Source organism: Geotrypetes seraphini, chromosome 2, assembly GCF_902459505.1.
Source record: "Geotrypetes seraphini chromosome 2, aGeoSer1.1, whole genome shotgun sequence".
Lineage (NCBI taxonomy): Eukaryota > Metazoa > Chordata > Amphibia > Gymnophiona > Dermophiidae > Geotrypetes > Geotrypetes seraphini.
The window spans coordinates 74,583,368-74,599,458 of record NC_047085.1 but is presented as its reverse complement, the minus strand read 5'-3'; the positions used below and the strand labels follow the sequence as shown (position 1 = coordinate 74,599,458).

The following is a 16,091-nucleotide window of genomic DNA, read 5'->3' as shown; positions in this document are numbered from 1 at the left end:
AAGCAAGAAATGTGAAAAAAAGGCTCATGGCACCACAGTCCAATAGAGGCCTTGGCTCAATTGAGCTGAAAGTCCAAAATGAATGAGAAAAACAGCTGGACTATCTGCCTTTATAGTCTTTCAAAAAAAACAAGTAGATTTATACTTTATTTTTGTGCCACTGCTTATTCATAGGATAAGCAGCATAAAATGTTTTACTCTATGGGATCTTGCCAGGTACTTGTGACCTAGGTTGTCCACTGCTAGAAACAGGATACTGGGCTTGATAGACCTGCGGTATGTCCTAATATGACAGCTCTTATGTTCTTCAGTTGATTGGCCTAGTTTGCACCAATTTTATCTCAAAACATTTTTAAAATGTTAAGAATAACTCTGTTCAGCTATGCTTTACATTGACAATATACAGTAAGCCCTTGTATGAAATATTTAACAATAGATAAAGAACATATAGGCCTCTATTTAATTAATGCTTAGCACTAGGTAACAAACAGCATTATTACACAATCTGCCATAAAAGCCAGTGCATAAAATAGGCTTTGTGGCAGATAACATCTAATAATGTCACTATCATGCACAAAGCATTAGTAAATAAAGGCCACAGTGACATGACCAAGATCAATGCATGTCTCTTCTCAGATCAATCCAACTAGGCTTCATTTAGCAAAATTCAGAAACAAGCCTGAAATTTGTAAAGACTTGTACACAGTGATCATTCTAGATTTTCAGCTACACATTTACATAAACTATAAAATGTACCATTTAGGAATTTTTAAGTGCCCACTACAACATTTTCTGTCATATAAATCTCCATTAAATCTGAGTTAAACGTCACCCAGTTAAGTTTAATTAGGCCCCCAAACGATTAAGGCAACTAGACAAAAATGTAAAGCATAATTTATGTTGAGAAAACTCCAAACATTAACAAAAGGCTGATCTGATATACTATTTCATAATGTTTAACATTTTTTATTTTTTTAAACAAAAAACATTTAGATGTAAACAAACTATTTTGTATTTGAGCATTCCAAGTCCAAAAAAACCCTAAGCACAAAAAAATTGTCTATGAATTAAAAGACCAAAAAAGATTAAAAAATGTATAGTCTTCAGTGTTACTGACATTTCAAGTCTTGTTTCAAACAAAACCTGCTTTAATCAAATCATCTTCTAGATACGAGGAAACTAAATTGGTCCTTTAGTGCATTTACTGTTTCTTTAATGTTATCTGCATAAGTTGATATACAAAGGAGATTCCTCAATATTAAGTTCTACCGTGTGAAGGAACGCACATGACGACCCCTTCCACTGTTTCCACTAGGAAACTTTCCTCTTGAGCTACTGCTTCCTCCACTGCTGAGAGTTGCCCAAGTAGGAAGAATTCCACCACGGCCTCTTGATGCACGATCACGGGGACTCGGGCGATATCCTTTAGAAAGAGGAGAAAAACAAATTCTAAAATCTTTTGAATTTTTTTCAAAATCTGATAGTCAGTCATGCTCCTATCTTTAATCCTCAGCTGGCAATTCTTGGAAGCAATTTATTACACATGGCTTCTGTTTGTCCCTTGTTTTGGAACATTTCAAGCACTGTAATGAGGGCTCCATTGGAACAGAAATTTTTAAAAACTTGAGCCAATATAGCACAGTTACTTACCGTAACAGGTGTTATCCAGGGACAGCAGGCATATATTCTCACATGTGGGTGACGTCATCTACGGAGCCCCAGCGCGGACAGCTTTTCAAGCAAACTTGATTGAAGTTTCAAGTTTGCTACACTGCACCACGCATGTGCATGCCTTCTTGCCCACTAGAGGGCGCATCCCCACCTCGTGGTCCTCAGTTCCATAACCAGCAAAGAAGCCATCCCCGGGGAGGTGGGCGGGTTGTGAGAATATATGCCTGCTGTCCCTGGATAACACCTGTTACGGTAAGTAACTGTGCTTTATCCCAGGACAAGCAGGCATGATATTCTCACATGTGGGTGACCTCCAAGCCAACCAAAAAAGGGCAGGTGGGAGGATGGCAATTTAGGAAAACAGGTTACGTAACACCGACTGGCCAAACCGGCCGTCACTTCTGGACAAAATGTTCAGACAGTAGTGGGAGGTGAACGTATGAACCGAAGACCAAGTGGCAGCCTTGCATATGTTCTCCACAGGAGTAGACCGGAGGAAAGCAACAGAAGCTGCCATAGCCCGGACCTTATGCCCCGTGACTCGACCATGGAGCGGAAGACCAGCCTGAGCGTAGCAAAAAGAAATACAAGCAGCCAACCAGTTGGACACGGTGCGCTTGGAAACAGGATGTCCCAATCGATTAGGATCAAAGGACAAAAACAATTGAGTAACCTTCCGATGAGACTTGGTACGTTGGAGATAAAATGCCAACGCCCTCTTACAGTCAAGCGTGTGAAGTGCCACCTCACCAGGATGGGAGTGGGGCTTTGGGAAGAACACCGGAAGAACAATGGACTGATTGAGGTGGAAATCAGACACAACCTTAGGCAAAAATTTAGGATGGGTGCGAAGAACCACCTTGTCATGATGAAACACCGTAAAAGGTGGATCCGCAACCAAAGCCTGCAGCTCACTAATCCGACGAGCGGACGTGAGCGCAATCAAAAAGACCACCTTCCAAGTGAGAAACTTAAGAAGAGATTTGTCGATAGGCTCAAAAGGAGGCTTCATCAGTTGAGCTAGGACTACATTAAGATCCCAAACAACAGGAGGAGGTTTCAGAGGAGGACGAACATTCACGAGACCCTTCATGAAACGTGCAACCAGAGGATGAAGAGAAAGAGATCGACCCTCTAGAGCAGGGGTGTCAAAGTCCCTCCTCGAGGGCCGGAATCCAGTCGGGTTTTCAGGATTTCCCCAATGAATATGCATTGAAAGCAGTGCATGCAAATAGATCTCATGCAGATTCATTGGGGAAATCCTGAAAACCCGACTGGATTCTGGCCCTCGAGGACCGACTTTGACACCTGTGCTCTAGAGGGCGATGAAAGGCCGCGATGGCACTGAGATGCACCCGAATGGAAGTCGTCTTCAGTCCAGAGTTAGACAGATGCAACAAATAATCCAGCACCGAAGACACTGGGACCGAACTCGGGTCCAAACGGTTCGAGGAACACCAAGATGAAAATCTGGTCCACTTCTGGGAATAGCAAAGCCTAGTCGAGACCTTACACGAGGCTTCCAGAACCTCCCTCACAGACTGAGAAATAGGAATCGAAGTCAAAGGGAAAGGAACCAAGCGGTCAGATGTAAAGACTGAAGATTGGGATGCAACAGCGAACCCCGACTCTGAGACAGCAGAGAGGGAAAAACAGGCAGAAGCAGAGGCTCCCTGACACTGAGTTGAAGGAGTAGGGAGAACCAATGTTGACGAGGCCAACGAGGCGCAATGAGAATCATAGTGGCTCTGGTCGATTTGAGATGCACCAGCGTCCTCAAGATCAGAGGAAAAGGAGGAAACGCATAAAGGAACCTCCCTCCCCAGTCGAGAAGAAAGGCATCGGCCTCGAGATGGTCCGGGGAGTACATCCGCGAACAATAAAGAGGCAGTTTGCGGGTCTCTGGTGAGGCAAACAGATCCACCTGAGGCGTCCCCCAGCGGTCGAAGACCTCGCGCAGAACTCGGGAGTTCAACGACCACTCGTGCGGCTGGAGAAGACGACTGAGTTTGTCCGCTAGGCAATTCTTCTCTCCCTGGATGTAAACCGCACGTAGGAAGTTGTTCTGGGAAACCGCCCATTCCCAAAGGCGCAGGGCTTCCTGGCACAGGGGCCAAGAACCCGTACCCCCTTGTTTGTTCACATAATACATTGCCACCTGGTTGTCCGTTCGCACGAGGACTACCTGATCGTGGAGAAGGTGGCAGAACGCTCGAGCCGCCAGAAAAATGGCACGAAGCTCCAACACATTGATGTGACAAAGGCGGTCCTCTGCCGACCATAGACCCTGGGTCCGCAGACCGTCGAGATGAGCTCCCCACGCGTACTCCGAGGAGTCCGTGGTCAGGACCTTGCGGTGCGGAGGAACGAGAAAGAGCAAACCCCCTGAAAGATTGGAAGAGTTTGTTCACCAACGGAGCGAACGTCTCAAAGAAGGAGTCACCGTTATCGGACAAGAGACTGGATCGCAATCCTGTCGCCACTGAGAGGCCAAGGTCCACTGAGGAAGCCTCAGATGCAACCGGGCGAACGGAGTGACGTGGACCGTCGATGCCATGTGGCCCAGAAGCATCATCATGCGCTGAGCCGATACTGCGGGCAGCAGAGAAACCTGGCGACTCAACCGAAGCAGAGCCTCCAACCGAGGAGGAGGGAGGAACGAACGGAGGCGAACCGTGTCCAGCACGGCTCCGATAAACTGAAGGGATTGAGCCGGGCACAACTGAGACTTGGGGAAGTTCACTTCGAACCCCAGACGTTGAAGGAAGATGATAGTCTGTCGGGTCGCTGAGATAACCCCCTCCCTGGTCGGGGCCTTGATCAGCCAATCGTCCAGGTAGGGAAAGACCTGTAGCCCCCGAGATCGCAGGGCTGCAGCGACTACCACCATACACTTCGTGAAGACTCGAGGGGACGAAGCCAGTCCGAAGGGGAGGACCCGATATTGGAGGTGCAACTCCCCCACCTGAAACCGTAGGAATTTGCGGAAGGCGGGATGCACCGGAACATGAGTATATGCTTCCTTCAAGTCTAGGGAGCACATCCAGTCCCCTTCCTCCAACAGAGGGTACAAAACCGGAAGCGATAACATACGGAACTTCTCCCGGACCAGGAATTTGTTGAGCTTTCTGAGGTCTAAAATGGGGCGTAAGTCCCCAGTCTTCTTTGGGACCAAAAAGTAACGGGAGTAAAACCCCCGCCCCCGCTGGTCGGGGGGTACAGGTTCCACCGCCCGAAGGCTCAACAAGGCCCTGGCTTCCGCGAGGAGAAGAGGAAGCTGGGTCCGGTCACATGGGCAAGCTCCCGGCGGATGATCCGGCGGCGTAGCTGAGAAATTTAGAGAGTAGCCCTCGGAGATAATCCGGAGCACCCAAGCATCTGATGTGATCCCGGTCCAGGACGGATAAAAGGCCCGGAGCCGACCCCCGATAGGAAGGGGCCCGCCCCCAACCGCACATCACGTCAAAAAGACGGCGCCAGCTTGGACGCCCCCGGCGCCTGAGGTTTTTGTTGGGCTCCTCTCCCCTGTTGTGGCAGGCGCCTCGGCGGGGGCCTAGAGAAGGCCGGTGTGGACTTCTGCGGGTATCTTCTCGGGGGAGGCCTGAATGGTTTCTGCGGCGGGGCCCGAGGTTTAGGACGGACCAAGGAGGCAAGGGAGCGCTCCTGTTCCGACAAACATTTGGTCGCCGCCTCCAGGGACTCATCAAATAATTCTGAGCCAACACAGGGTAGATTGGCCAGACGTTCCTGCAAGTTAGGGTCCATATCAAGTGTACGGAGCCATGCCAGCCGGCGCATTGCCACTGCAAAGGCGGATACCCTCGAGGCCAATTCAAATGCGTCGTAAACTACGTGGAACAGGTACAGACGCAACTGAGAGAGGTTGGACATGAACGTGGCAAAACCCTCCTTAAGGAAATCCGGCATGACCCCTTGATAGCGAGGCAAGTCTTTGACCATGCTTTGAAGATAGGAGGAAAACGTAAAGGCATAATTGAGGACCCTGGTAGCCATCAACGAATTGGAATAGAGGCGACGACCAAACTTGTCCAGGGTCCGCCCTTCCCGTCCGGGCGGGACCGCCGCCAAGACCTTGGAGGGCTGCGACTTCTTGAGCGCCGACTCCACGAGCAACGACTGGTGAGACAGTTGTGCTTTCTCGAAGCCCTTACATGGGATGGTCCGGTACTTGTAAGAGGGGACTCCAGATTGTGACTGTAAGAGGGGAGTCCAGATTTCTCAGGAAGGTCTGGTGAAGTACCTTATTGAGAGGCAGACGAGGAGTTTCTCTCGGGGGATTGGGCAAGTCTTGCTCCTCCAAAAACTCCTTCGTATACTGAGACCCAGCAAGTAAGTCCAGGTTCAAAGCACGTGCCATATCCTGCACGAAGTTCGAGAAGGAAGAGGGCCTGGAAGGCGGGGAAGGAATACGGGAAGTCCTTCCCGCCGAGCAGAAGGGGGAAGCCTCGCGGGAATACCGAGGCTCCCTACCAGACCCCGATCCCCAAGAGGCCACACCCAGCGACCTCGAAGGGGTTGGGGACCGCCTATGCCCCGAGGAGCCCTTGGGGGAAGTCCCCGGGGGTACGAGGCACCGAGGCACGCCCCCTCCGTCTCGGCGAGGAGTCTCTCGAACCCCGTCCAACGGAGGTCCGGAAAAGCCTCGGATTGTCGAGGCGGAGCTCCGAGACACGCAACGTCTCACCTCCGCTCGGTGAGGAGCGACCGCGTCTCCGAGGAGAACCCCGAGAACGCTTGGGCTTCCTCGGCCGACGCCTCGCCCGAGGCCGACCCGAGGGCGAGGAGCCCCGGGAGGATCTCGAGGAAGAGGACGTGGACGAGATCCTCCTAACCCGACGCACCTTGTCCCGAGGCCGTACACTTCTCTCAGGCTGGTCAACCGAGGTCGAGGTCGAGGGCAAGGTCGGGGTCGAGGTTGGAAGCACCCCGGGGGCCGAAGCCGAGGGCACCGAGACCGAGGCCGCCGACGCCGGGGCAGTCGAGGCCGGAGCAGTCGAGGCCGAGGCCTGCTGCAGGTGTTCAAGGGCCCCGGACAGCTCCGAGGTAATGAGGGCTCGGAGCAAGTCCTGGAAGGCCAGAATCCCCATCATGGCCGGTAGGTCTGGGGCCGGAGGGTGCTCCCTGGAGGACGACCTCGGTCTCGAGTATTCCCTCGGGGCACCAGGCTTCGACACTCGGGGCGGGGCCGAAGACGACCCCCCCGTTGTTGAGGAGCCCGAAGATGGCTTCTTCGCTGACCCTGGAGTCGAGGACGGAAGCGAGGACTTACCCGAGGCAGGCTTGATCGAGGTGGCAGGCTTCGAGGAAGTCGAGGGTCGCGGCGAGGTCGAGGGACCCGAGGCCGAGGTCGAGGCCGGGGCCGAAGCCGACGTCGAGGCCTTCCCCGCCGCGGGGTCCACAGAGAAGAGCTCCGCCATCCGGGCATGGCGTCGGCGGAGCGCTCTGGATTGAAAAGTGGAGCACCTCTCACAGGAGTCAGTAGGGTGCTCCGGGCCTAAGCAAATCAAGCACCACCGGTGCGGATCGGTAATTGACAGCAACCGATCACACCGGGTGCATTTTTTAAAGCCCATCAAGGGACGGGACATGAAAAAGAAAAGGGGCCGGGAACGAACGACGTCCCGCGGCCGCGGCTCCCAGGAGCCCCCGGAGCCGAACGGAAGAAATAAAACTTTTTTTTTTTTTTTTTTCGACGATAAACGACGGACTAAGAAGGAAAACAACAAATAAAGCACAGCGACCGAGCTAAATAACCCAGACGCGGTGTCAGAAGGCAGAAAAATAGGAGCTCAATTTCCACAGGGCTTCTGGCTCCGCGGAAAAAACTGAACTGAGGACCACGAGGTGGGGATGCGCCCTCTAGTGGGCAAGAAGGCATGCACATGCGTGGTGCAGTGTAGCAAACTTGAAACTTCAATCAAGTTTGCTTGAAAAGCTGTCCGCGCTGGGGCTCCGTAGATGACATCACCCACATGTGAGAATATCATGCCTGCTTGTCCTGGGATAATGATCTCTTCCTAGTCACTGTGTATTTTCACGTGGCAAGCTCTCTCTTGGTGAGATAGACTATGGTTTGGGCAAAATTTTAAATGTCAACTAACAGGGCTTGAGAATGGAACCCAGATCATTGCCATGGAAGTACATTTAAATATTTTTATTAGATAACAACCTTCACAATCATGTCATACTAGAACAGATTCCAGATCCAGCAAGGTAGAGATAGTTCCCTAAATACAAGAACCGAGCTGCAAATGACTTATGAGGGCTGCCACTTGTTTGACAAGTTTCTTCGCAGACTATTAGCAAGGGGGTTTGCATTGCATTTCCCTAGTCATTTTAACCCCTGCCTTTCTAAAGGCCTCACCTCTGGATCTCACAGAAGGTACATGAATAATCTAAAAGTTACTGCAACAACCTAAGAGCCAGGGGACCCGTGCTCTTCAACATATTCATAAACGATCTTGAAATAGGTACGACGAGTGAGGTGATTAAATTTGCAGACGATACAAAGTTATTCAGAATAGTCAAGACGCAGGGGGATTGTGAAGACCTGCAATAGGACATAAACACGCTCGAGAAATGGGCAGCAAAATGGCAAATGAGGTTCAACGTGGATAAGTGTAAGGTAATACATGTTGGTATCAAAAATCCCATACACGAATTCAAGATGTCCAGGGCGGTACTTGGAGAGACCCCCCAGGAAAGAGACTTGAGAGTACTGGTCGACAAGTCGATGAAGCCATCTGCGCAATGTGTGGCGGTGGCAAAAAGAGTGAACAGAATGCTAGGAATGATTAAAAAGGGGATCACAAACAGATCGGAAAAGGTTTTCATGCTGCTGTACCGGGCCATGGTACACCCCCACCTGGAATACTGCATCCAGCACTGGTCGCCTTACATGAAGGAGGACAAGGTACTACTCAAAAGGTTCCAGAGAAGAGCGACTAAAATGGTTAACGGGTTGGAGGAGTTGCTGTACAGTGAGAGATTAGAGAAGCTGGGCCTCTTCTCCCTTGAAAAGAGGAGACTGAGAGGGGACATGATCGAAACGTTCAAGATAATGAAGGGAACAGACTTAGTAGATAGGGACAGGTTGTTCACCCTCTCCAAGGTGGAAAGAACGAGAGGGCATTCTCTAAAGTTAAAAGGGGATAGATTCCGTACAAACGTAAGGAAGTTCTTCTTCACCCAGAGAGTGGTAGAGAACTGGAATGCTCTTCCGGAGTCTGTTATAAGGGAAAACACCCTCCAGGGATTCAAGACAAGGTTGGACAAGTTCCTGCTGAATCAGAACGAACGCAAGTAGGGCTTGTCTCAGTTAGGGCACTGGTCTTTGACCTGGGGACACTGCGTGAGCGGACTGCTGGGCGTGATGGACCACTGGTATGACCCAGCAGCGGCTTTTCATATGTTCTTATTTCCACTGCAGCTCCCTGTGACTAGGCAAGTCACTTAATCCTCCATTGCCTCAAGTATAAAATGAATACCTAACCTGTATATAATATGTAAACTACTTTGATTGTAACCACAGAAAGGCAGTATATAAAAAAATCCCATCCCCTTTCCTCTTCCCTCTCTGCACCATAAATCTTTCTCTCAGTGTCCAGCAAGATGCTGTTAACAAAGCATTCCAATTGGAAAGGTGCCTTTCAGCTGGGGACACATCAGATTGCTGTAGCCTCTCAAATATTTACCCCTTGGGGTGATCCTTAACCCTTTGTTATCTGTGAAGTCACTGATAAAGGAAATAATGTGCTCTGTGTTTTTTTAAATTGTACATACTGCACTGATTACAAGATTATTTGCCTATTGATGACTTTAGAACTGTTCTACATGTCTTAGTGATCTAGACTTTAGATTACTGCAACTCACTGTTGTACCTAGGGCTACCAAAGATGGTGCAAAAAGGCCTATCGATAGTCCAGAGTATTTTGAACATATTTCCCCTCATCTCTAAACTAAACTAAACCTTGGGTTTATATACCGCACCATCTCCACGAATGCGGAGCTCGGCATGGTTTACAGGAAGAAGGATGAGAGAGGAACTACAGTGGAGAGATTAAAGAGTTAGGTGTAAAGGGGGGAAGGTGAGAGGCCTAAGAGGGGGGAAGTGTTACAGTTTTGAGAATAGCCAGGTTTTTAGGTGTTTGCGGAAGAGTTGGAGGGAGCTTGAGGTTCGGAGTGGGGAGGTGAGGTTATTCCAGATCTCAGTGATTCTAAAGGGGAGGCAAAGAATGGCCACCCGGATGGTCTCGGGACTCAAAGATCTACCATACGAAAAACGGCTTGACAAATTACAGCTATACTCGCTCGAGGAGCGCAGAGAGAGGGGGGACATGATCGAGACGTTCAAGTATCTTACGGGCCGCATCGAGGCGGAGGAAGATATCTTCTTTTTCAAGGGTCCCACGACAACAAGAGGGCATCCGTTGAAAATCAGGGGCGGGAAACTACGAGGTGACACCAGGAAATTCTTTTTCACTGAAAGAGTGGTTGATCGCTGGAATAGTCTTCCACTACAGGTGATTGAGGCCAGCAGCGTGCCTGATTTTAAGGCCAAATGGGATCGGCACATGGGATCTATTCACAGGGCAAAGGTAGGGGAGGGACATTAAGGTGGGCAGACTAGATGGGCCGTGGGCCCTTATCTGCCGTCTATTTCTATGTTTCTATATGAATGACCCAAGTTTGCCTGCATGGGAAATACCTTTTATGGAAGGGAAGGATAGTTTAAAAATTTGGGAGGATCTGGAGGAAGTAGGGGTTGGGGAGTTCCAGGATAGAGGGATAACGGCAGGAAGGATGCCATGTAAGATCTTGTAGGCCAGACACGCACATTTGAAATGGATCCTGGGGATTACTGGGAGCCAATGGAGCTTAGACAGGAGTGGTGAGACATGATCAAATTTGTTTTTCGCGAAAACAAGCTTAGCTGCGGCGTTCTGAATCCGCTGAAGTCTGTGGAGGCTTTTCTTGGTTAGGCTGAGGTAGATAGAATTGCAATAATCCAATCTGGAGAGGATGATGGATTGTACTAGGACTGCGAAGTGTTTTTGGTGAAAATAGGGTCTGACTTTCCTTAGCATGTGAAGGCTGAAGAAGCATTTCTTCACCAGGGATTGGAGATGTTCGTTGAAGGATAGAGAAGAGTCTAAGGTGACACCCAGAACTTTGCTTGAGAACTCGAGCTGTAATGGGGGGCCGGAGGACAATGGGATGGAGGAAGGTAGATGGTCTAATTTTGGGCCGAGCCAAAGGAGTTTTGTTTTGGACTCGTTTAGTTTCATATGCATTGTGAATGCCCAGAATTGGAGGTTCTTTATGCATGAGGATATGTTCGTGGAGAGGTTAGTGAGGTTCAAGTCGGTCTCAAGGAGGACGAGGATGTCATCAGCGTAAGTGTAAAGAGTTTCAAGGGGGGATAGTTGGAGTAGTTTCAGGGAGGACATGTAAATGTTAAAGAGGATTGGGGAGAGGGGTGAGCCTTGTGGGACACCACAAGTTGGGGTCCAGGGGGAGGATGAGGTGCCGCTCATGTTAACCATGTAAGAGCGGGAGCGCAAGAATTTGGAGAACCAATCAAGAACTATGGAGCTAATGCCTATCTCGGAGAGTTGGAAAATTAGAATGTCGTGGTGGACAACGTCAAAAGCTGCGGAGAGGTCGAATTGTAGAAGGACAGCAAACTTATTACGAGAATGCAGTTGCTGAACCTTAGAGATTAGAGAGGCCAATAGGGATTCAGTGCTTTACATTGGCTTCTAGTAATATGGCAGATGAAATTTAAGATTTCAGCTAAAGCTAACTATAATCCATTGAACATTAAATGGTAATACCCCAAAATAAGAAATCTGACTTTTTGAATTTATAGACCAACATATCTTGTTATGCTTTGTTGGCTCTCGCCAACTGCATATTCCCTCCATTCAACAATGTCATCTGCTTGAGATATACGCTTGTGTATTTTAACGACAGGCCCAGCAAAATGGAATTTGCTGCCTCAGGAACTGAGAAAAATTGAAAATATAATTGGTTGTTTCAGCGGGCATTTATGTTGTGATGAGAGCATGCAGTATCATAGGAGAATATGGCTTTGCAAAATAGTGTGCAGTTTTTATGACAGAATTGCAACTATGATGTGCCTGATGCACTGTGTTCAATCATGATCATTTATATTTTATGTTTAATTTTTCCATGTGAATTTGTTTCCTGCCCAATACTGTAGATGGAATAGGTTATAAATATTGGAACTTTTACTGTATTTCATCTTAGGTCTAGCAGTAAGAGCACCATTAATTATTCTTTATACAGATACGCATCTTTATGAGACTATGTTTATATGTACTAATGTTAAACTTTTCATATACAGTAGAACTATATATACCTGCAGAGCTTTGCCGTAAAGGTGGTAATGGTCCCCTGTTAAAGCTGCTTTGACCGCCTCTGCTTTCACTGTATGTTCCGCGTGGTGTAGTTTGTGCAGTCCAGCTCAAACCCCGCACCCCCTCACGCCGACTATAATTTCCTAAGCACAAAGAATAGAAAAGATTTGCACAGTTCAACATTTCAAATTCATTACTTCTGCACTTGTAAAGAAAATAAGACATGAGTCTTTGGTAGTACATAATTATGAAAATATGCTTTATTGCTAGTTGACTGGTAAAGATAGATGCACAAAAACTGAGAGAAAATATTGTTTATGCTTGCTTAAAAATAAAAAAAAAAAGAGAGGACTTTTATTTTTTTGCAAACAACCAATGACAAGACAACAATGTTAACAAGAAACTATACAAATCAACAGAGTAACATGCTTGGTATAGGCAGTAAAGGCATAGTTTCTTGTTGCCTGTTTACCTCAACCGGAATTTGCGTCAGAGAAGCTTCCGCCTGCAGACGCATGCGACTTCAGGCAGGCTCCGGCGGCTTGAACAAATTACACTGTAACGCGCCACGAAGGTAAGAGGGAGGGAGAGAGATGGTAGAAACGTGTGAGGGATGCTGAAGGGCGGTGGAAAGGAACAGACGCTGAAGGGGGTGGTGAGAGGGAAAGGTGGTGGTGGAAAAGAATGGAACAGATGCTGAAGGGAGGTGGAGAGGAACAGATGCTGAAGGGAAATGTGGAAGACAGAGTCGGGAGAAGACACTAAAGGGAAATGGGGAACAGAGACGCCAGACTATGGGGGAAGCGGAGGGAAGAAGATGGATGCAAGACCAATTGGGGGTGTGTGAGGGAGAGATGGAAGGGAGAAGCACAGTAACAGAGCAAATGAAAGACGCAGAGAGAAGGCAGACAGTGGATGGAAGGAATTGAATGAGGAGAAGATGAGGAAAGCAGAAACCAGACAACAAAGGTAGAAAAAAAAAAATTATATTTATTTTCTTTAGGATAAAGTAATATATTAGTTGATTCAAATTTATAAACAAAGCCCTGCCAGCTGAACATCTCTTTCTCTAGTTCAGCAGTCAGAACTTTGATTTATAAGGAAGGAATAAGCTAAATATTGCAGTACTGAGGCTTGTATGGATGCTGCGGGGATAGTAGTCTTGGGGACGGGGCGGGGACAGTGGTCAAGGGGATGGGGCAGGGCGGGGACAGTGGTCACGGGGATGGGGACAGGGCGGGGACAGTGGTCGTGGGGAAGGGGCGGTGACAAGGACGGTGATCACGGGGACAAATTTTTTCCCCGTGTCATTCTCTATTTTACACCCCCTAAACTGTAACATTCCCTCGGGTTTTTGCAGCCCAAATGCATGACCTTGCATTTCTTAAAATTAAATTTTAGCTGCTAAATTTCAGACCATTCTTCAAGCTTTGCCAGGTCTTTCTTCATGTTATTCACACCATTCCAGGTGTCTACTCTATTGCAGATTTTGGTACCATCCGCAAAGAGGTAAATCTTACCTGATAGCCCTTCAGTAATATTGTTTATAAAAATGTTAAAAACAACAGGCCCAAGAGCAGAACCTTGAAGCACACAATAGCAACATCCCTTTCCTCAGAGCCATCTCCATTGATCAATACCCTCTGTCGCCTTCCACTCAAACAGTTTTAGGCCCATCCCGAGGGCACTCAGTTTATTTATTTGACGTCTGTGTAGAGCATTATCGAAGGCTTTGCTAAAATCTAACTAAACCACATCTAGTGCACTCCCTCTATCCAATTCTCTGGTCACCCAGTCAAAGAAATTGATCAGATTTGTCTGAAAAGACCTAACTCTAGTGAATCCATGTTGCCTCCAGTTCTGTAATCCACAGGATTCCAGAAATTTCACCATTCTCTGTTTTAAAAGCGTTTCCATTAATTTGCTTATCACAGAAGTCAGACTTACCGGCCTGTATCTTCCTACATTTTTTCCTTACTTCCACTTTTGTGGAGAGGGACCACATCTGCTTTTGAATGAGCCCTCTTTATACCCATCTTAATATTAAACCGTACCATGCAGTGATCACTGGATGCCAGATAATCGCCCACTGTAACATCAGAAACATTTTCCTTGTTTGTAAGCATAAATCAAGTATGACCCCATTCCGTGTGTGTTCCATTACCAACTGCTGGAACAGTTCTTGTAGAGAATCCAGGATCTCCCTACTTCTAGAAGACCACACAATAGGTATACCCCAATCAACATCTGGCATGTTAAAATCACCTATTTGTAAAACTTCCCCTTTTTTAGATATTAAATCTCTGTCCACTTCTTCCATCTGTGAAGGAAGCCTGTATATCAAACCAATGTAAATATATTCACCATTTCCTCTTTCCAAATTGATCCACAGTGCCTCTTCCTTGCCTTGCAGATCCTGCAATTGTGTGGCTTTAATATGATCTTTATCATATAATGCTACTCCCCCTCCTTTTCTTCCTACCCTGTCTTTCCTGAACAGATTATAGCCTGGTATATCTACATCCCAGTCACGGTTCTCCGTGAACCAAGTCTCCGTGACTGCCACTATATCCAACTCATTTTCTTCCATCACAGCTTCTAGATCCATAATCTTGTTTCCCATACTTCGAGCATTAGTATATACTGCTTTCCAGACATTGCCCTCTTTTCCCATCCGTGTATACTCACCTGGGGACTTTGATCAACCTGCCCCATAACTTCTAGTTTTCAGCCCTCTTCAGCAGATTAGTCAGCCTGCCGCTTAAGACACTTCTTCCCTTCTTTGATAGATGTAGACCATCCCTGCTCAGCAACCCTTGTAAAATCATCTCATGGTCCAGGTAGCCAAAATGCTCTCAATGACATCATCCACATAGCCATGCATTCATTTCTAGGATGAGAGCTTCTCTGCCCTGGCCTTTACCCTCGACATGGAGGATGGATGAGAATACCACATGAAACATAGAAACATAGAAGATGACGGCAGATAAGGGCCATAGCCCATCAGGTCTGCCCACTCTACTGACCCACCCCCAAGTCTACTATCCTAGGGATCCCACTCCTGGTGACAGGTTCCCTTGGCTTAACCCTCTAAGGCAGGGGTGTCCAATGTCGGTCCTCGAGGGCCGCAGTCCAGTCGGATTTTCAGGATTTCCCCAATGAATATACATGAGGTCTATTTGTATGCACTGCTTTCATTGTATGCTAATAGATCTCATGTATATTCATTGGGGAAATCCTGAAAACCCGACTGGATTGCGGCCCTCGAGGACTGACATTGGACACCCCTGCTCTAAGGGATCCCACATGGGCATCCCATTTGCTCTTAAATTCTTGCACGCTGTTTGCCTCGATCACCTGCACCGGGAGCTCGTTCCAAGGATCAACCACTCTCTCGGTGAAGAAATATTTCCTGGTGTCGCCATGAAATTTCCCGCCCCTGAGTTTGAGCGGATGCCCTCTTGTGGCTAAAGGTCCTTTGAGAAAGAGAATCTCTTCTTCCATCTCGATACGGCCGGTAATATACTTAAACGTCTCGATCATGTCTCCTCTCTCCCTACGTTCCTCGAGTGAGTACAGCCGCAAATTTTTCAGCCTTTCCTCGTACGATAGATCCTTGAGCCCCGAGACCATCCTGGTGGTCATCCGTTGCACTGACTCTACTCTTAGCACATCTTTTCGGTAGTGTGACCTCCAGAATTGCACACAGTATTCCAAATGAGGCCTCACCATGGTTCTGTATAATGGCATTATGACTTCAGGCTTCCGGCTGACGAAACTCCTGAGGATGCAACCTAACAACTGTCTTGCCTTAGATGAAGCCTTCTCCACATGATCAGCAGTTTTCATGTCTGCGCTGATGATCACTCCCAAGTCTCGTTCTGTTGAAGTTCTAGCTAAGGTCTTACCATTCAAGGTGTAAGTTCTGCACGGATTTCTGCTGCCGAGGTGCATGATCTTGCATTTCTTAGCGTTGAAGCCCAGCTGCCAGGTCGAGAACCAAAGCTCCAACAAATG

At 47.9% G+C, this 16,091-nt stretch overlaps 1 protein-coding gene across 5 annotated transcripts in view; it reads right to left on the bottom strand.

Moving 5' to 3' along the window:
* Positions 1 to 878: 878 nt before the first annotated feature.
* Positions 879 to 16,091, bottom strand: part of VIRMA (vir like m6A methyltransferase associated) — a 354,442-nt gene continuing 339,229 nt past the window's right edge. For 3 of the 5 annotated variants that reach the window (XM_033933183.1, XM_033933184.1, XM_033933185.1), the window contains exons 24-25: positions 12,077 to 12,217; positions 879 to 1,423 (exon numbers count right to left, since the gene is read on the bottom strand). In XM_033933183.1, coding sequence (XP_033789074.1) covers positions 1,266 to 1,423; positions 12,077 to 12,217 — 299 coding nt within the window. In that variant the 3' untranslated portion in view covers positions 879 to 1,265. The remainder of the gene's footprint in view (positions 1,424 to 12,076; positions 12,218 to 16,091) is intronic. The other 2 variants (XM_033933186.1, XM_033933187.1) reach the window with 1 other exon arrangement.